A 17961-nucleotide genomic window follows, 5' to 3' on the forward strand; every position below is an offset into this window, starting at 1 on the left:
TTGCAATGTGTCTCCCTGACTATGGCTTCTCCCTGCTTCAATGACCTCAAATATGCTGCCAGAGCCATTTTTCTAAAATCCTGCTATCCTCGGGTCCCTGCCCAGAGTGTATGATATTTCCTGCTGTCCAGTTTAAATTTCTCCACCTAACTTTCAGAGCTTTCCTTTATCTTGCTCCATTCTATCTAGTCAAGTATTTATTTTTCTTCTTCTGAATGCTCACCTACAGAAAGGCCAATTTTGTCTTCTTCTCCTGGGAAATGCTACCCTCAGTGCCATGTCTGGATGTGCTTCTCTTGAGTACCTTTTCACCTGTCGACCTCAGGAAATATCCCCACAGATTAGGATTAGTCCTTGAATTGTGTAAGTGAGGAAACTGAGCCTCAAGGGGGTGGTTTCCTACAAGCCACATGCCTATTTTCTGGTAGAGATGAAACTAGCTCTTAGACTGGACTGATAGTCTTACTATTGGTTTTTGCTTTAAACCACACTGCTTAGATCCCATAGATGGTATCACTGGACATACCAAATCACCACAAGAAAGGAGCAGAGTAAGTGTAGTGAAACACATTGCTTTATTATCACCCCTGTGTGAGATAGAAAATGACTGTAGTTCATTTGGAGGGGTAGACCATGGTGCTGATCAGTCCTTGAATGGGGCACTGGAGCTATGCAACGATGGCAAGTACTTCTCTAGCTTCTCATCTGTAAAATGGAGCTAATGATATTAGTCATGCAAGCTTGAGCAGAGGGGGCAAAGCCTGAGACATTTTTTTTGTCAATTAGAGAGAATAATCTCTCATTTTGGATCATGGTGGCCCAGATGCCACTTCTGCTCCACCATGTTATCAAATGTGAAGTAAAGTGTTTGCTTGGTATAGATTCTATACTATATTATAGTGTTTGACTTTTTCCCTGATGCTTTGACCAGCAACTCAATCCCTCCAAGACTGGAAATGTTTGAGCCCCAGAACTCCTTTACTCACACCAGCTCATCCTTCTACCACACAAGCTGCTTCCCACCTCTAGCATATGCTTCCCACTGCTGGCCTAGGCCAGCTTCCTAAATGTCTGTCTGCCAGTGGTTCTTTATTCTGTCCACACCTAAACACTCACCTCTGTTGGGATACCTTTTCATTCCTTTACTCTCTAATGCTGACCATCTGTGAAATAACTTCTCCATTTTGTCAGCATCATCTGGTTACAATGCTCCATCTGCCTGGATGCACTAGAAACCTGAAAGCCCTTCTTCCACTCCTAACAAGAGACTTGAGTCCAATTTTATCGTCAACTTGAGGCATGACAGAGAGAGGGGTAGGGATAGTTAAAAAGGAAGCCTAACCTTTTTGGTCTATTTTTGGTGCCTGATGCCTCATTTCCACTTCTTTGGCCCATTCCTGTCTGTTGCGAGTGAACCCTTTCAGTTCACTTTTAGGGCTCAGCATTGGGGTGGATCCCTTTAAGAAGGATGGATCTGTTAGAGTTTGGAGAGGCTCTGACCTTCTTCAGAACAAGCAAGGCTGAGCTGCTTCTGCTACAGGCCACGGCCTTTGATGCCAAGACTCATTGTGGTGACTCCTGGCTTCACTTTATTTTACTGCTGCCAGGTGGCAACTGAGATAATTTTATAGTTTGAGAACCATCATCTGGAGATCAACTTAACCCATCTCTATGAACCTCTGAGCAGTTGAGGAGCCCAGAGTATCCAGGGTAGGGATGGAAGTTTGCAGATGAGAGAAGTGCTGGGAGGCACCCAGGTGCAAGCCCTGCTTACTTGGCCATAAAACATGTTTTCTTTTCCAGGAAATACTGTTATAGTACAGATATCTGTAGGAATGACCCCAGGTAAAGTCTTTCTGAGAAACCTCCTAGTTGTTAATGGATGATGAAGGGAGGGGACTAAGACTTAGATTGTAGCTTGGGCTTGTTTACTGTAAATAAGACAGGAAAAGACTGGGAAGGCAGGAATAACAAGCCATCTTTGGGTCCTTTGGAATATACTAGTGTTGGAGTTTGCCCTCTGGCTCTCTTCTAGGTCAACAGGGTCACTCAGCCAACATTAAACAAAAGATAATTGGGAGACTTGCTCACCCTGATTAATAATTTATTGGTAGTGACAGGCAAAAACAAAGGTTAATGAGGATTTAGCCTCAAGATAAAGGCTAAGTGCTACATGAAAATCTCTAAATAAATGATGTGTTTTCCCCCTGCCCTTTTCATGTCTGGGCTGCATGGCCACTTTCTGAATTCCAATTTAATTGGCGATTTGGAATCAGATTCATAGTGTAATCTAGCATCAAGCCACCTACATATCTCAATTCCAAAATGATTCAATAGTGTAACATAAATACTGACTGAGCGTTGTTCTAGTACTCAAAATTAGTCAACATCAGGCTTTAATATGACCAATTAGAATTCAAGCCAGTTATGTAGGACATTATATTTCCATCATAGACCAGTTCTGGATCAGTTCCCAGTTTCCAGTCATTGAATTTCATTACTGTGATTGCATTTTAGAGAAGCTAATTATAATCCATCAAATCAAATACAACAACAAACTATCCCTGAGGTCAGAGCTGGTCATGCAGAAGCTTATTGCAGGTAGTGAGATAACAGAGGACCAGACTGTAGGGATTCCGGAGAGAAAATCAAAATCAAGCCCAGGCTCTAGAGATAATTGGATGATACATTTAGTAGGCTCTGTTGGCACTCTAAATAATTACTTAAAATATAACAATAACATAATTTTTAATTTATTATTATTATTATTATTTTTTGCCTAATTATTCTTTTTCATAGAAATGCACTGGCAACAAAAATATGAGAGTCAGCAAAAGTTTTTCACCCCCTGGGCTAGCAGACAATACATTATGGTTTGTGGGACTTAGGCCAAGTGAAAGCAGTGTGATAAAAGTATTTTGCAAGTAGTCTTGGGATCAAATTCCCCATCCTTGATGTTCTCTAGCTGTGTAATTAGAGCAAATCACTTCTTACTGAGCTCTGTTTTCTCATCTGTCAAACCATATAATACTTACTCTGTCTGCCTTCATCTATGAGGACCAAATGAGACCGTAAATGGCGAAAACAAACACAATGCAATAGGGTTAACACCTTGGACAGGAAACTAGAATTGCTGGTTGTCAGAAAATGTGCTTTTAGAGATAAAGAAAAAACACTATCCCAAAGCCAAATGTAAATGACTTTTACAGAAGAATGGGTAGATAATCTACTTAAAATCACTATAAAAAAAACTGAATATAGGATTACCCCAATTTTGATCAGTGCTCTAGAAAAAAAGACTTAAAAGAAATGCTTCAAACAGATAATAATGGTTTTCTGAGTTCCATCATAGGTGATATTTAAAAAAATTTTTTTCATACTTTTAAAGTTTTCTTCAATAGACAAATGTTACCATTATCTTGACAAAGATATTTAATCATCTAAAATTATGAAATCAAATGGGCAAACCTTTTGAATTTATAGATGAGAAAAATGAAGGCCCAAAGAAATAAGGAATAAGACCATTCTTTATATTTTACTAGAGGCCCGGTGCATGAAATTTGTGAACTGCGGGGAGGGGGTGAAGATATTCCTCAGTCCAAATTGCCTGCACCCTCTCCAATCTGGGACACCTCAGGGAATGTATGACTGTTTAGGCCTGATCCCTGAGAGACTTCCTTCTCACAATCTGGGACTGCTGGCTCCTAACTCGCCTGCCTGTCAGACTGATAACCCCCTAACCATACCCCAGCCAGACTGATCGACACCTAACTGCTCCCCTGTGGGCCCAATTGACCCCAACTCCCTCCGCTCCAGGCCTGGTTCCCCCCCCCCCCCCACAACTGCCCTCCCCTGCTGGCCTGGTTGCCCCTAATTCCCCTGCCCTGCCAGCCTGGTCACTCCTAACTGCCCTCCTCTGCCAGCCTGGTCACCTCTAACTGCCCTCCCCTAATGGCCCAATTGCCCCCAACTGCCCTCCCCTGCAGGCCTAGTCACCCCCAACTGCCCTCCTTTGCAGGCCTGGTAGCTCTAACTGCCCACCCCTGCTGGTCTGGTTGTTCCTAACTGCCCTCCCCTGTCAGCATGGCCCTCCCTAACTGCCCTCCCCTAGAGGCCTGGTCCTCCCTCAACTGCCCTCCCTTGCCAGCCTGGTCACCCCCAGCTGCCCTCCCCTGCCAGTCATCTTGTAGCATCAATCTTTGGCCACATGGGGGTGGCCATCTTGTGTGAAGGTGTGAGGGTCAATTTGCATATCACCTCTTTATTATATTACTAGGAAAGCCAGATGTCCTCATTCAAATCCATTGCTGTCTCTTTTCCATCTTTGTAATTATTTATGAATGCAAAGAATTAAATTTGACTGAGTTGCTGAAACCCATTTGCCTCAGTGGATAGAGCATCAGCCTGCGGACTAAAGAGTCCCAGGTTTGATTCCGGTCAAGGGCATGTACCTTGGTTGTGGGCACATCCCCATTGGGGGACGTGCAGGAGGCAGCTGATGGATGTTTCTCTCTCACTGATGTTTCTAACTCTCTCCCCCTCTCCCCTTCTCTCTGTAAAAAATCAATAAAATATATATTTTTAAAAAAGTTGACTGAGTTAATTTACTTCATCTTCAAAAACATCCCCATCAAGGCCTGGGACTCAGATAGGTAAAAGTTTCAGAAAATTCTTCTCTCTCACAGTTTCTAAGGGTGATTAAAAACAATTGTTAATTGAGAGGCAGCTGAAGAACCTGATAATTGAGAGAAACAATGGATGAAAAAGAGCTTACAGGCGTCTTCAAACTACTGCCCGTGGGCCACATGCGGCCCGCAGAGGAGTCTGATCCGGCCCGCCAGGTTTTTTGGGCAGTGAGCGCAGCCGAGGTGTTACAGTAGGAATTAGTAGTTCATATAGTCCGGCCCTCCAGCTCTCTGAGGGACCGTGATCTGGCCCCCACTTTAAAAAGTTTGAGGACCCCTGGTAGCATATGAGATAGAGGAAGCATGTTGTATTGGAAACACTGATTTTGGAGGTAGGTAATCTAATTTCTGGACTTTAGTCTAATGACTGCCACTAATTAGCTATGTGACTATGGACAATTCTCTCTCTCTCTCTCTCTCTCTCTCTCTCTCTCTCTCTCTCTCTCTCTTAATCTTCACTCCAGGATATTCCATTGATTTTCAGAGAGAGTGGAAGGAGAGACAGAGAGACACATCGATGTGAGAGAGACACATCAATGGTTGCCTCCCATAAATGCCCCACCAGGCCCAGGAACTGAGAATGTAATTAAGGTATCTGTCCCCAACCAGAATCAAACTTGGGACCCTTCTGCCTGTAGCTGGCACTCTATCCACTGAGCCAAACCAGCCACGGCTGGGCAACTTTCTTAATCTCTTTTTTTTGGTTCTTTTTCTTTAAATAAAAGGGAGCATGGGAAGGGGGTGGGGAGAGAGGAAGAATCTGTGCCAGGTGATAGCCTTGTTTTTTCCCCCAAGTGAAAACATTTGGTTTAAAATACAGTGTATTTACCTTAAATATTCAATATGTATGCAAAATGGGTGCTTTTCATAAACGAGCCTGTTTTCATAGAAGTAACACAAAGCAAGATCCGTTTTTGCAAAAAGAGTCCAAAAGAATAGATACAATGCAAGCCCAGTATTTAAAATGCAAATAACAAGTAGAAGCAAATACAAAATCAGTCAACTAGGAATAAAAAAATCTTCTGGCCCAGCAGTTTTAGTGATGAATTGGTTGCAATCCGGAAACCGGAGAAGGGAGCAGTGTTGATGGTGAGGGTAAGAAAGTATGAGCAAAAGAATGTTGCCCAACTTCACCCCTTCTCACACATTCTGTTCCAAAGTCTGTTTCCCCACCTCTTGGGCATCTGATGAGGGCCCTGTCCTGAAGCCTTTGGACGAGTAGCTTTTGTAATTCATGTGTCAGCAGAGGTGGTGGTGACAAAGTTGGTGTTACTGCCATGGTTGCAGCAAGGTTTCATCTGTGCCACGAGGTCAGATTTCCCCCTTCCAGCCAAATGTTATCTACTAGAGAAGTTGTGTCAGGAGATTTCTGTGAGCTTCTGGTAAGACTCACTTTGCTTTAAAAGTCCATTTCTCATTCATCTTCCCTGGCTATCTGTCTCAGGTGGCAAAGAACTTGAGAAGTTGTCTCAGGTGTGTATGAAATTTTGCCTCATTGTACCAGAAACCTCTTATTGGTTAATTGTTTTGTGGAGGGCTGCTTTGCTTGGATGGGTCTTGCTATCATGAGGAGACTGAAAAGAGATAAATAATACATCAAAAAAATGGTCAGAACCAGTTATCCTGCATGATAGATATAACCTCATCTTCTCTCTCCTCAATCTTCCCCTTCCAATTCTAGCATGTAATTCCCTTGGCAGGCTTTTATTCCAAAATTAAAACTAAGGGCTAGCCCTAGCCTCTTTGGCTCAGTGGCTAGAGCATCAGTCTGTGGACTGAAGGGTCCTGGTTTGATTCTGGTCAAGGGCGTGTACCTCGGTTGCAGGCTCTTCCCAGCTCAGGCCCTGGTTGGGGTGAGTGCAGGGAGCAACCAATCGATGTGTTTCTCTCTTTCTTTCCTTGTCTCTTCCACTCTCTGAAAATCAATTGAAAAATATCTTCAGGTGATAATATAAAAAACAACTAAGGGCTAAAGAAACCCTAAAGGTAGATATGACCACTAACCCAGATTTTCATTAGACCTTTCTAAGTGAAGTTTTTTTTGGAAGAGAGCTGGGAAGGATCAAAGCACCTAGGCAATTTCCCAGGATCTGAGGCAGTGAGTAGGAGGTAAGTGTTGGGTGTGGGAGGAGTGGGTAAGGTTTGAGCAGGGAAACTTCTGGTAGCAAAATGGCGTATGATGCTCCCTACCTCTTCTTGCTGAAATGTCTCTTGTTCTTACACAGTCATTGGGTGGATGTTTTTTTCAAGATAACCTTTCATAATTTTATTGAACTTTGCAATTACTTATTTGATGATTCTGAATCAACAAGCAGAATTAGCAGAAACAAGGTCATACCTATCAGTACAAAAGTGTCTAACATATCAGGTCTAGTAATAATTAATGTCGTTTTCAAACATTCGTTTAAAATCTTGCTTGGCGTTGACTTGTATTGACATAACCTTCAAACACGTGGTATCTACAGAACGTGTGAAGTGCAATTAACAAGTTTTGCTTGAAAAAGTTTGTGTTTGGTTTGGTTTTTGTTGCAAAACTAGGGCGAAGAAGATGGCGAATGAAGAGCATATTTGGCACTGCATGCTTTACGAGTTCCAATTAGGAAGAAAAGCAAGTGAGGCTGCAAAAAACATCTGTAGTGCTCTTGGTCAAGATGCAGTTAGCGCCAGAAAATGCCAGCGTTGGTTTGAGAAATTTCACGAGGGAAATTTTTCGTTAGATGACTAGAGTGGTCGAGGCTGTGTGTTCAATTTTGATCAAGAAGCTCTTCAAGCTCTTTTGGTGCAAAATCCTCAAATTACCCAACAAGAGCTTGTGACAACTTTAAATTGTTCACAAAAAACAATTTCTAATCAATTGCATGCACTTGGCAAAGTCCAAAAGTTTGGAAAATGGGTTCTTCATGAGTTGACCGACAACAACTGTAATCAAAGAGTCACAATTTGCAGTTCGCTCCTCTCTTGTCAAAACCGTTTGCCGTTTTTAGAGCAAATTGTTACCGGAGATGAAGAATGGGTGCTGTATGTTAATTTGAAAAGGCGGCCTCAATAGTTGGACAAAAATGAGGCTCCGCAGCCCACGCCAAAACCTGACTTGCATGCGAAAAAAGTGATGTTGTGTGTTTGGTGGAATTTTAAAGGAATTCTTCATTATGAACTTTTACCATCTACCCAAACCATTACAAGTGCAGTGTATAGTGCCCAATTGGAAAGGTTAGCCCAAGCTTTAAGAGAAAAAGAACCCACGCTGATTAATCGGAAGGGCGTAATTCTTCATCACGATAACGCACAATCGCATACTGCAAGAATCACTGCTGAAAAACTGCGCCAGTTGGAATGGGAAGTTCTCCCTCAACCTGCATATTCTCCTGATATTGCCCCTTCCGATTACCATTTGTTTTGTTCTTTGCAAAACTTTCTTCTTGGAAAAAAATTTAATAATGAAGAATGCCTCAAAAATGCATTGACCGAATTTTTTGCATCAAAATCACAAGAATTTTACAACAGAGGGATTAAAATGCTTCCTGAGCATTGGGCACAAGTAGTAGAAAACAACAGCAACTATATTGTTGATTAAATTTTGTTGTATTGTTTAAATAAATTCAATTTAAAAAAAAGTATTAGAAAACGACATTAATTATTACTAGACCTAATATTTTGCTGGTAATTCATACATATTTTTTTCCCTATAGAGAAAAAGAAATGCTGGATTCATGATAGCAAGAACACTTACATTGAGGTTGAGATTAAGGGGAGTGGAGATGATGGCAAAATAATTGTTGAGACAACAGATGGAAAGATAAAGCAATCATTTTATCTCAGGAATGATTAGTTTCTCAATTTAACCAAATAATATATTTTAAAAAATATATTTTATTGATTTTTTTACAGAGGAAGAGAGAGGGATAGTGAGTTAGAAACATCGATGAGAGAGAAACATCGATCAGCTGCCTCCTGCACACCCCTTACTGGGGATGTGCCCACAACCAAGGTACCTGCCCTTGACCCGAATCGAACCTAGGACTCTTTAGTCCGCAGGCCAACGCTCTATTCACTTAGCCAAAGCGGTTTCAGCAATAATATTTTCTTTAATAATGTGATTAAGAACCTGTAGTAGGATATACAACTGATAACCTTAGGAAATTTCATTCATCTTTAAGAATTCATGTATGGGAGGGGTCTAGCCAGCCTGGTCAAGGGGAGGGGACATAAGGGGTTGGCTAGCCTGCTTGCTGGTTGAACTTCTGGTTGAAGGGACAATTTGCATATTATCCTTTTATTATATAGAATATACACTAAGTGGCCAGATTATTATGCATTCAGAGATCGTAATTATCTGGCCACTTGGTGTGATTCACCTCTTTAAAGTGTACAATCCCAAAGTTTCTAGTATATTTAAAGAATCATGCAAACATCACCATAATTTAACTTTAGAATATTTTCATCATGCCCCAAAGAAATCTTATACCCATTAGCAGTCAGTCCCCTGCCTCCCCTCAATTACCGTAGGTACCCACTGATCTACTTTTCTTTCTCTCCCTTGCCTATTTTGGTATTTAAGAGAAAAATGATCATACAACATATAATCATTTGTGTTTAGCTTTTCCCCCCCCACTTAGTATAATGGTTTTGAGGTTCATTCAGGTTGTGGCATGTATCAGTGTTTCATTCCTTTTTATAGCTGAATAAAATTCCATAGTATGAATATACCACATTTTGTTTATTCATTCATCAGTTAATGGACATTTGAGTTTGTTTTGGTTATTATATTGCCATGAAATGCATGTGCAAGTTTTTGTACTGTAATTTCTCTTTGATTTTTGCCTAGGAGTGAACTGCTGGGTCATATGGTAACTTCTATGTTTAACTTTATGGGGAACCGCCAAACTGTTTTTTCCAAAGCAGCTGCATCATTTTACATTCCCACCAGCATATGTAAGTGTTGTAATTTCTCTACATCTTCACCAACACATGTTATGATCTACTTTTTATTATAGCCTTTCTAGTGGGTGTGAAGTAGTATTTTAATGTGATTTTATTTGTATTTCCTAATGAATAATGTTGCATCTTTTCACATCCTTATAGGCCATTTGTGTATCTTCTTTACAGAAATGTCTATTCAAGCCTTTAGCCCATTTTAAATAGCTTGTTGCTTTTTTATTATTGGGTTGAAATAATTCTTTATATATTCTGGACACAAGTCCCTTATCAGATATATGAGTTGCAGAGGTTTTCTCCTAATCTGTGTGTTGTCTAACTCAATTAATTATATTAGGCCTCCAGATGAGAGGGTTGCCTGTTCTGAACACACTTTCCAGAACTACTGTATATTTGGTAAAAGACTTTACAAAAACAAACTGGGGTGTGTGTGTTGGGGAAGGTATGGGAAAGAGGATAGATACATCCTGAATTAAGTCTGAAAGGGTGAGTCTTCCTCCTTGTTTCTTTCTAAACCTCCAGGCTACGAACATGTTGGGACATTTTGAGGGGCCAAATCATACATACTATGATATGTGTCCCCTCAGAGGCAATCAGAGTTGGTGAGGAGCTGTCGGATTAGGGAAATGCAATTTAGACCATTTGAATTCAACAAAAATACTTTCTTAAACTTCCTCTTTGGGCAAGAAAAAAAGCATGGGCAAGAGGAGCAGCTGTTTCTTCCATTAAGGTTGGTTTAACTTCTTCTGGCCCCATCATTTTCTTGACTAGAAAATTCTTTGCTCCATATGGCAAAATAAACAAGCATAGAAAAAAATAGGAAAATATATCTTAATTTTTTCTCTCTGCGGAGTCTGGATATTAAGGAGGAGGAAGTTCAGCAGATGAATCCTCCACAGTTCAACATGGTTGAAGACATGGCCATGCTGACTCACCTCAGAGAAGCTGATGTGCTACATACCTTGAAGGGGTGCCATGGCCACTGAGTGATCTACATTTCTATATATGCTTTATTGCTTAAATATGTATTATATTGGCACTCATATTGGCAATGTTCCAGTCCTCTCTTAGGTGAAAATGATATCAAATTTAAGCATAGTCACATGGAGATAATCCTTGAGGAATGCCCCACTTTTATTTTGTTGGTGTTAATATCCCTTCCCAGAAGTTGTAGAGCTGAAGTATAAGCATGAGGCTTAGAGCTGATAGACCAGTGTCCAAATGCCAGCTCTGTCACTTACTGGTGAAGTTTCTCATCTTCTTGAAGTCACTGTTACAGTAAAGTGGGATAATAATGCCCGTCACTCCAGAGTAGCTTAGAGAATTTAGTAAAATAATGTAGTTCAGTGCCTAATACCTAGTAAGTGCTCAATAAATGGAATGTTATGGGGTGTGTTTTTTTCCCACCGTTAAATTGAAGATGGTTGGTTGCTGAGATTTTTTTTATTTACTTAGCACCTACTCAGCAGAAGCAGTGCAAAGCAGATTAGGTTACAGTGATGACATTTGGGACCCATTACTATAGAAGCTTTGACATGTAGCCAGCTTGCTCCTTGGCTGGTTGACTTATTGTGTAACTGCATTAGTTTCCCTGGGATGCTGTAACAAAATTACCACAAACTGAGAGGCTCAAAACAACAGAAATTCATTCTGTCACCGTTCTAGAGGCCAAAGTCCAAAATCAAATCAGCAGAGTCACTACTCCCCAGAGCCTTTAGCTGAGAATCATTTCTTGTCTCTTTCCATTTCTGGTGGCTATTGGCATTCCTTGTGGTCATATCACTCCAATCTCTGGCTCCATCTTCACGTCGCCTTCTCCTCTATCCTTATAAGGGCACCAGCCACTGGATTTAAGGCTCACCTAGATATCATCTTGAGAACCTTAACTTAATTACATATGCTAAGATACTTTTTCCAAATAAGATCATATTCATAGGTCCTGGGATTAGGACATGGGCATATCTTTTGTGGCCACAACCATTACAGTGATTGAGTGACTCCCATGACTTCCTTTCAATGCCTTAAACATCAGGTTCCTAATCTTTCTGAGGCCAGATTCCTTCTGGCTTCAAATGCCTGCAAAATCTGCAGGCCAGCTGTCTGTTAGCATCTTCTCTGTCCCGAAGGTGTTTGTGTCAGACATGTTAGCAGTTAGGCTGTCCCTGGGGAAGAGGTGATCCCAGCGCCTGCTGTCACTCTAACCTGGTTCTGCCTCTGCCTCTACCTGTTAGGACTCCCTTCTCTGGGAGAACCCACAAGCTCTCTCCTTTCAGTATTTTTACAAGTAAATATTCAAACAAATGCTACCTGACAGTGAAAAAGCTGAGAAGCCTGGAAGTATTTCTAACCTGTTTTCTGAAATCTTGTCTGAACTTCCCTCAGACCTATTCTGGTCTCTTCTGTGTGAGCATAAGCCCCACATATGGCTTCCAGTGCATCAGAAAGAAGTGGTGGTGGCTGCCTACAAAGGGCTGAGGTGATCAGAGGGGCCCCTCACATCCTCGGTGTTGCCGAGAACGCCTTTCAGGATACGCTTCACAGTAAGTGGCTGCCCTACAAAATGGAAGGTAAAAATATCTGATCCACTTTTCAGTGTCACTGAGAGACGTGCAGGCATTGTGAGCAGAGCGTGGCCTTTACAGCTACCTAATCACTTGAAGCTCCTTTTCCTTCTGGATGAAACGTGGGCAAATAAAGCCTACCTCCTAGGGTTCTGAGGACGATTAGCTCACACATCAAATTAAGTGAGATAAAGCATTGAAATGCTCGGCCCAGAGGCTGGCCCAGAGTGAGCCCCCTGTAGATGGCCTGCCAGAGTTCCTGGCTTAAAGCATCTATTATTACACCATGCTTCTTAAGAGGCTTAAACATGTCAACCATTAGTCAGTTGCCGTTTGTATTTGGAACAAGAAAATAGGCCTAGAATTTATATGTTCTTATGACTGATATACATAAGGGCAGAAAAAAAAATGTTTTACTCTGTACTATTTAAATGGCCTCCCCTGTCTCTCTCTCCCCCCCTACCCCCCCCCCCCCCCGCCCCGAAACACACACAACCATTTCCTTGTATCTGACTTCAAATTGCAACCAAGGAAATTTTTACTAACTTTATGCCAATACATAGAAGCTCTGGCAAAAGGATGTTCTGACATTTTCTCCTGTTTTTCAGATTGAGAGAATCAGTCTGGAGTCTTCACGTAAGTGTTTGCCTTGCCTTTCCTCTTGGCCAGCAGTGGGAGTTCCACTGGAAACAGACACCTCCATTTCACTGAGAATAAAACACACATTAGCTGTCTATGAACTGTTTGCTCTTTAGAAAGGGAATATGTGCTGGGAAGGAATACGGTACTCAGGAAATGACTCCACATGGGGTGCCAGCCAGGCTGCTTCCATCATTTAGGAAATCCCTGAGAGCCCACAGTGCACACACTGGCTTTAATCATACTCTTGATAGAGACAGCTCCTATCCAATTAATCATTTTCACAAAGGTCTGGACCGGCTAATTAGGCAGAGAGACTATAAAATTCCAATGCGATGACCGAGGAACAGATAACCTGCTGCTATGGCAGCCTGATTGGGGCCGGCCAAGATATATTAAGTAGTAGGAGCCAAAAGATGGTGAGGCTTGGAGGAAAGAGGACGAAAGGAAAGCATTCAATGATACCATGTTGTATGTTAGGTTTTTTTTTAAAAAAAATTCTTTATTGATTATGGTATCACATAATTGTCCTCATCCCCCAATTCCCATCCCAAACCCCTTCCCACATATGCCCCCCCTTCCCCTGTTGTTCATGACCACTGGCTAGGCTTATATGCATGCATACAAGTCCTTTGGTTGATCTCTCCCCCTTGCACCCACCCTCCCCTACCTTCCCTCTAAGGTTTGACAGTCTGATTGCTGCTTCTCTGTCTCTGGGTCTGTTTCTGTATGTTGTTCATTATTTCCCCTAGATGCGTTAGACATGTGATACAAGGAATTCCCTTATAAGAACAGAAGCTGAGACAAGACATATGGTTATGCCGAGAGGCAAATGAATCAGTCTGTAGTGAGCTTCTTTCTGGGCCAACAGTTTTGTATGTTAGTTTTGATAGAAAGAGCATGCACTGGCCAGGTGAACTATTACTGGTGGCAGAGGGGACAGGCTGAGACTATGGGGCAGTGAAGTGCTCCAGTCCCCGGTCTTCCTATGCAATGGTGATGAGCCTCAAGCCTCACATATTGAAGTCCCCATTGGCTTCAGCTCTTACAAAAAAAAGTAATAGTATCCCAGAATCTTAGAGCTGAAAGGGAAGGTAGAGTTCAGTGCTTTGTAGAGAGGATATGTTCTTAAATTTCACTTGGGGAAAGGAAGACCTTGATCCTGTGACATTTTGGGTGATGAGGCTGTAAATTTATCATTCTGTTATTCCCACATTACAAAGTTAGCTGGTTATCAAAGGTAAAAGGGAAGTCTGAAGCCACCTGGTGAAGTGACTGGTAGGCCCTCTTCTGAAGAAGATGGTTGGGCTTGGCCAACTGGTAGCCTCAATATATGAAAATCTCTGAAACAGCTTGAGTTTTTTGTTAACAGGACCATGAGGAATAGGCTTCTTGTTTTTATAAATGTCTTCAATCTTTCCAGATTTTTGCTAGTGATGTTTTTCCAGCCTGAGATGTCCTTCCTGTTCTCCCAACAAATTAAGATGTGTCGACATCTTCTTCAAGTTCCCTCTTAAGTCCCACTTTTCCATAAAACTTTCCCTTCTTACCTTAGCCTATGTGGTTGAAATTGTTTAACTTTCATTGCATTTTTAATCTGAACCAGTTAACTGTGTCACTGAATTTCCTGTAGTAGAGGAGAATCTGGTGCTGGAAAGACTGTGAACACAAAACACATTATCCGATATTTTGCCACCATAGCAACCATGAGTGAATCTAAGGAAAAGCTGGTAAGTATTCACATAATTTGTCAGAAAGGTGAAGTGGCCCTACCCACTGATCACAGAAGCTGTGCCATGTCTACTTATAGGGAAAAAAAGGGGGAAAGAACCAAAGAACAATTAGACAAATATGGAAAAGTCGTTTTTCCCATTTGTCTTTGCCTCTTGAGAGAATCATTAATGGCTCCGAACCAATAACCCCCAAACATAAAATTACATAATTTGCTTTGTTGATTGGACCCTCTGAAAATTAGGTACTTAAGATCTAAACCACATTCCATAAATGCTAGGGTCATTAGTGCCTTGAATGGCCACTTTTGATATTTATGAATTCCTTTAGTTCTAGTGAGCAATCAGACTCAGAAATATGTGCCAACAAAAGTCTACTTCTTTGCCACTAACATCTGGATTAACTCTAACATCTGATGAATATCCCCTCAACCTAATCACATTTTGGGTTCTGAAAAACTTTATTTCTCTATTTAATTATCTGTATCCTTGGTGATTTTTCATTTTACTTACTTTGTTTAGCTTCATTAACAAGTTTATGGGCTTTATAATAATTTGAGGATAACTAGGTCACAAGAATTGGTATGCAAAACAAAATTAGATAATACTGAGTGGATCTCAAAATCAATGAGTTATTGAGCTATTAGAGCCTCACATCTTTCTGTCTGACATTGTTATTTTGCTTTTTAAATTCAATCCTGTGTTTTTTTTCCTGCTGTTTTTACAAATTAAGAAGTATATCAAAATAGCAAATTTGGTCCAGTTTTTGAACCATGAAAAGTTTCTTTTCCAATCAGTGAATTCCTGAATTTGATTGACTTCTTTAGGTGTCATTGGACTCTATTAGATATAACTTCATTTTTGCATGCATTTTAGGTTGTTTGGCATACATTTGTTTGTTTGATGTAGCCATTGCACCCTACAAACATTTTTATAAAAACCTTTGCTCATGTAGTCCTTTTACTTATTCAAAGGATAATGCACCCATGATATTTTACAAGGTATATAGTATTTTCAAACCTATAAATTTTTGAATATGATATGACTTCATAAAATAGGCTTTTGAGACTTAAAGACAAAATCCATTGCAATTAGGGTGCTGAGTGGTCATTCAGACTTGCTCTGTGTAGATGACCTGCTTTGGCCCTTCAGCCAGAGCACACATGATTAAAATTCAAGGTCAATACCATTATAAGTCTTTGCCTGACATGGACTTCTAGATTATGTAGAAATGGTAGCCAAGAAACATATAATTTAATAATGCCATTTTAGAAGAAAATGGCAGGCATGAGAATTAGTTGAGAAGAGAGGGAGATTAACAATAGGGGGAAATATATGAAATGAAGTTTAAAATCAGGCCATGGTATTTGTTGTTCATTCTATAAAATATCCATTTTTGTTTCCTACTCGGGCCAATACCAACCAAAAGAGAAACATTGCCGATAAATGAGCTCCCACATATAGTCATATGGGCATTTTATATTGTCAGACTCTTCATCCATCTATTTTTTCTGAGTTCCCTTTCCAAAATAACATTTCATCACCAAATTTGGAAGCAGCTTTAATCCTTGCTATCAAAGCCAAGATGAAAATTGGCCTCGGAATGGAGGGCTTGCCACATGACAGAATTCTGCTAAAGGCTTCATCACCTGTACTTCTCTTACCTGTATCTCGGGACTTTAGAAGATCAAATCAAACAAGTGAACCCTATCTTGGAAGCATTTGGAAATGCCAAAACCTTGAGAAATGACAAATACTCTCATTTTGTAAGTAACATATATAAGAGCAGTATATAAGAGTCTTTAATTTTAAAGCAAGTGGTAAAATTCATGTCTGAGCACATAGGCATGAAGAAAATTTCTACCACATTAAAGAAGGTCCTTTGATTCAAGTTTATAACATTAGGTTCCCCCAAAAAACTACCCAGTATTATCATTAAGACAATTAAAACTAAATAGAAACCGTAGAAGCTCCTACTATTTTGTAATTTTCAGGAAGAAAATGTTTATTTTAATAGTTTCAAATTCCTTCCCATTCCCAATAGAGTAAGTTTCTCCTTGACCTTGCTCACTGTGCCAATTGTTGGAGTACTCACTCCTTGAATCCTGCTCCACTATGCCAACTGTTGGGTCTGAGTCCCTCTGCCAGGAACTGGATTTCCTTGACGGAGAAGTCATGAGAAGTCGTAGATATATAGAGAGTCTTTATTGTAGCCCAAGTAGCCATTGCTAACAAGGAGCCATCAGATAAAGTAGTACTTCAAAGTAAAGTTCCACAAAGTAGGTGCACACAGGCTAGTTAACATTATATCTTTCCTACACAGTAGCCTTCAACATAGGAGCTCTATGAACATAGTCCAACTAAGCAGCTGCGGTACACACAGCATAAAAGCCATCTCAGAAAACTAGGAGCCATTACACCTAGTAGTCCAACCAGGCAGCCTCACATAACAGTAGTCACTTACTGGCTGCTCAGTAATGTATTTTATGCTAACTTACACAAAAGAGGCTTTTTGCCAGGTAATGACATCAGTTTTTGGGCTACAGAAAGGCATGTCTGTCCAGTGCACACAGTGAAACTGCTGTGTCCTTGTACCTGTCTTGAATGGACATCCTGACTAAGGTTCTCATGCCCAGATTGGCCTTGAATATCAAGAGTACTCTGAAAGGTGTTTTCTTAGAAAGCTTATCCAGCAAATTCTAAAAAAAATGGTTTATATTTTACCATATTTTATAGATTTGAAAGTCCTTTCTCCTTCATAGTTTCCTATATTTTTTTATAACAAATAAATTCAATAAGCACTTTCTAATTTACTTATTATAATTATTATTTATATTCCTGGCTATGTGCACCTCTACCCCTGCACATTTTTCACTGAGCATTTTTTTTTAAATTGGAAGAAAATACTCTGTGTTCCAAAAATGCATACTACTTTGACTAATTATAAAGGCACGATGAGTTGAATCTAAAAAGAAAGAAACATCAATTGAGCTATCAGCTATTAAAATGTGTACACAGCTCTACCAGGTTTGGCTCAGTGGGTAGAGCATTGGCCTGAGAACTGAAGGGTCCTGGGTTTGATTCCAGTCAAGGGCACATGTAGGCTTGATCCCCAGTAGGGGGTGTATAGGAAGCAGCTGATCAATGATTCCCTCTCATCATTGATGTTTCTACCTCTATCTCCCTTCCTCTCTGAAATTAATAAAATATACGGTATTTTAAAAATGTGTGTACTTTTTTTGGACACCCTGTATTTATTAAGTAGCTTTTTATAATTAGCAGTCACATAATAGAGGAAGGATTTGGATTTCAAAAGCTAATTTCACAAATTCATTTTATGCCAAGAATTGGAGGGAGCAAATATGTAATTTACAAAAAAATTTTGCAGAAGGCTTCTTGTTTGAGTATCTG

General features: G+C 40.4%; 1 protein-coding gene across 1 annotated transcript in view; it reads left to right on the top strand.

Annotated features, from left to right (window-relative positions):
* The first annotated feature begins 1456 nt into the window (after positions 1–1456).
* Positions 1457–17961, top strand: part of MYH15 (myosin heavy chain 15) — a 150527-nt gene continuing 134022 nt past the window's right edge. Inside the window, 9 exon segments of the mRNA XM_036445109.2 lie at positions 1457–1568; positions 8375–8486; positions 10474–10627; positions 12003–12030; positions 12033–12107; positions 12110–12160; positions 12790–12817; positions 14457–14547; positions 16221–16316. Of these exon segments, the coding sequence (XP_036301002.2) occupies positions 1469–1568; positions 8375–8486; positions 10474–10627; positions 12003–12030; positions 12033–12107; positions 12110–12160; positions 12790–12817; positions 14457–14547; positions 16221–16316 (735 nt within the window). The 5' untranslated portion in view covers positions 1457–1468.

This window comes from Pipistrellus kuhlii, unplaced genomic scaffold (assembly GCF_014108245.1).
Source record: "Pipistrellus kuhlii isolate mPipKuh1 unplaced genomic scaffold, mPipKuh1.p scaffold_m20_p_2, whole genome shotgun sequence".
Taxonomy (NCBI): Eukaryota; Metazoa; Chordata; class Mammalia; order Chiroptera; family Vespertilionidae; genus Pipistrellus; species Pipistrellus kuhlii.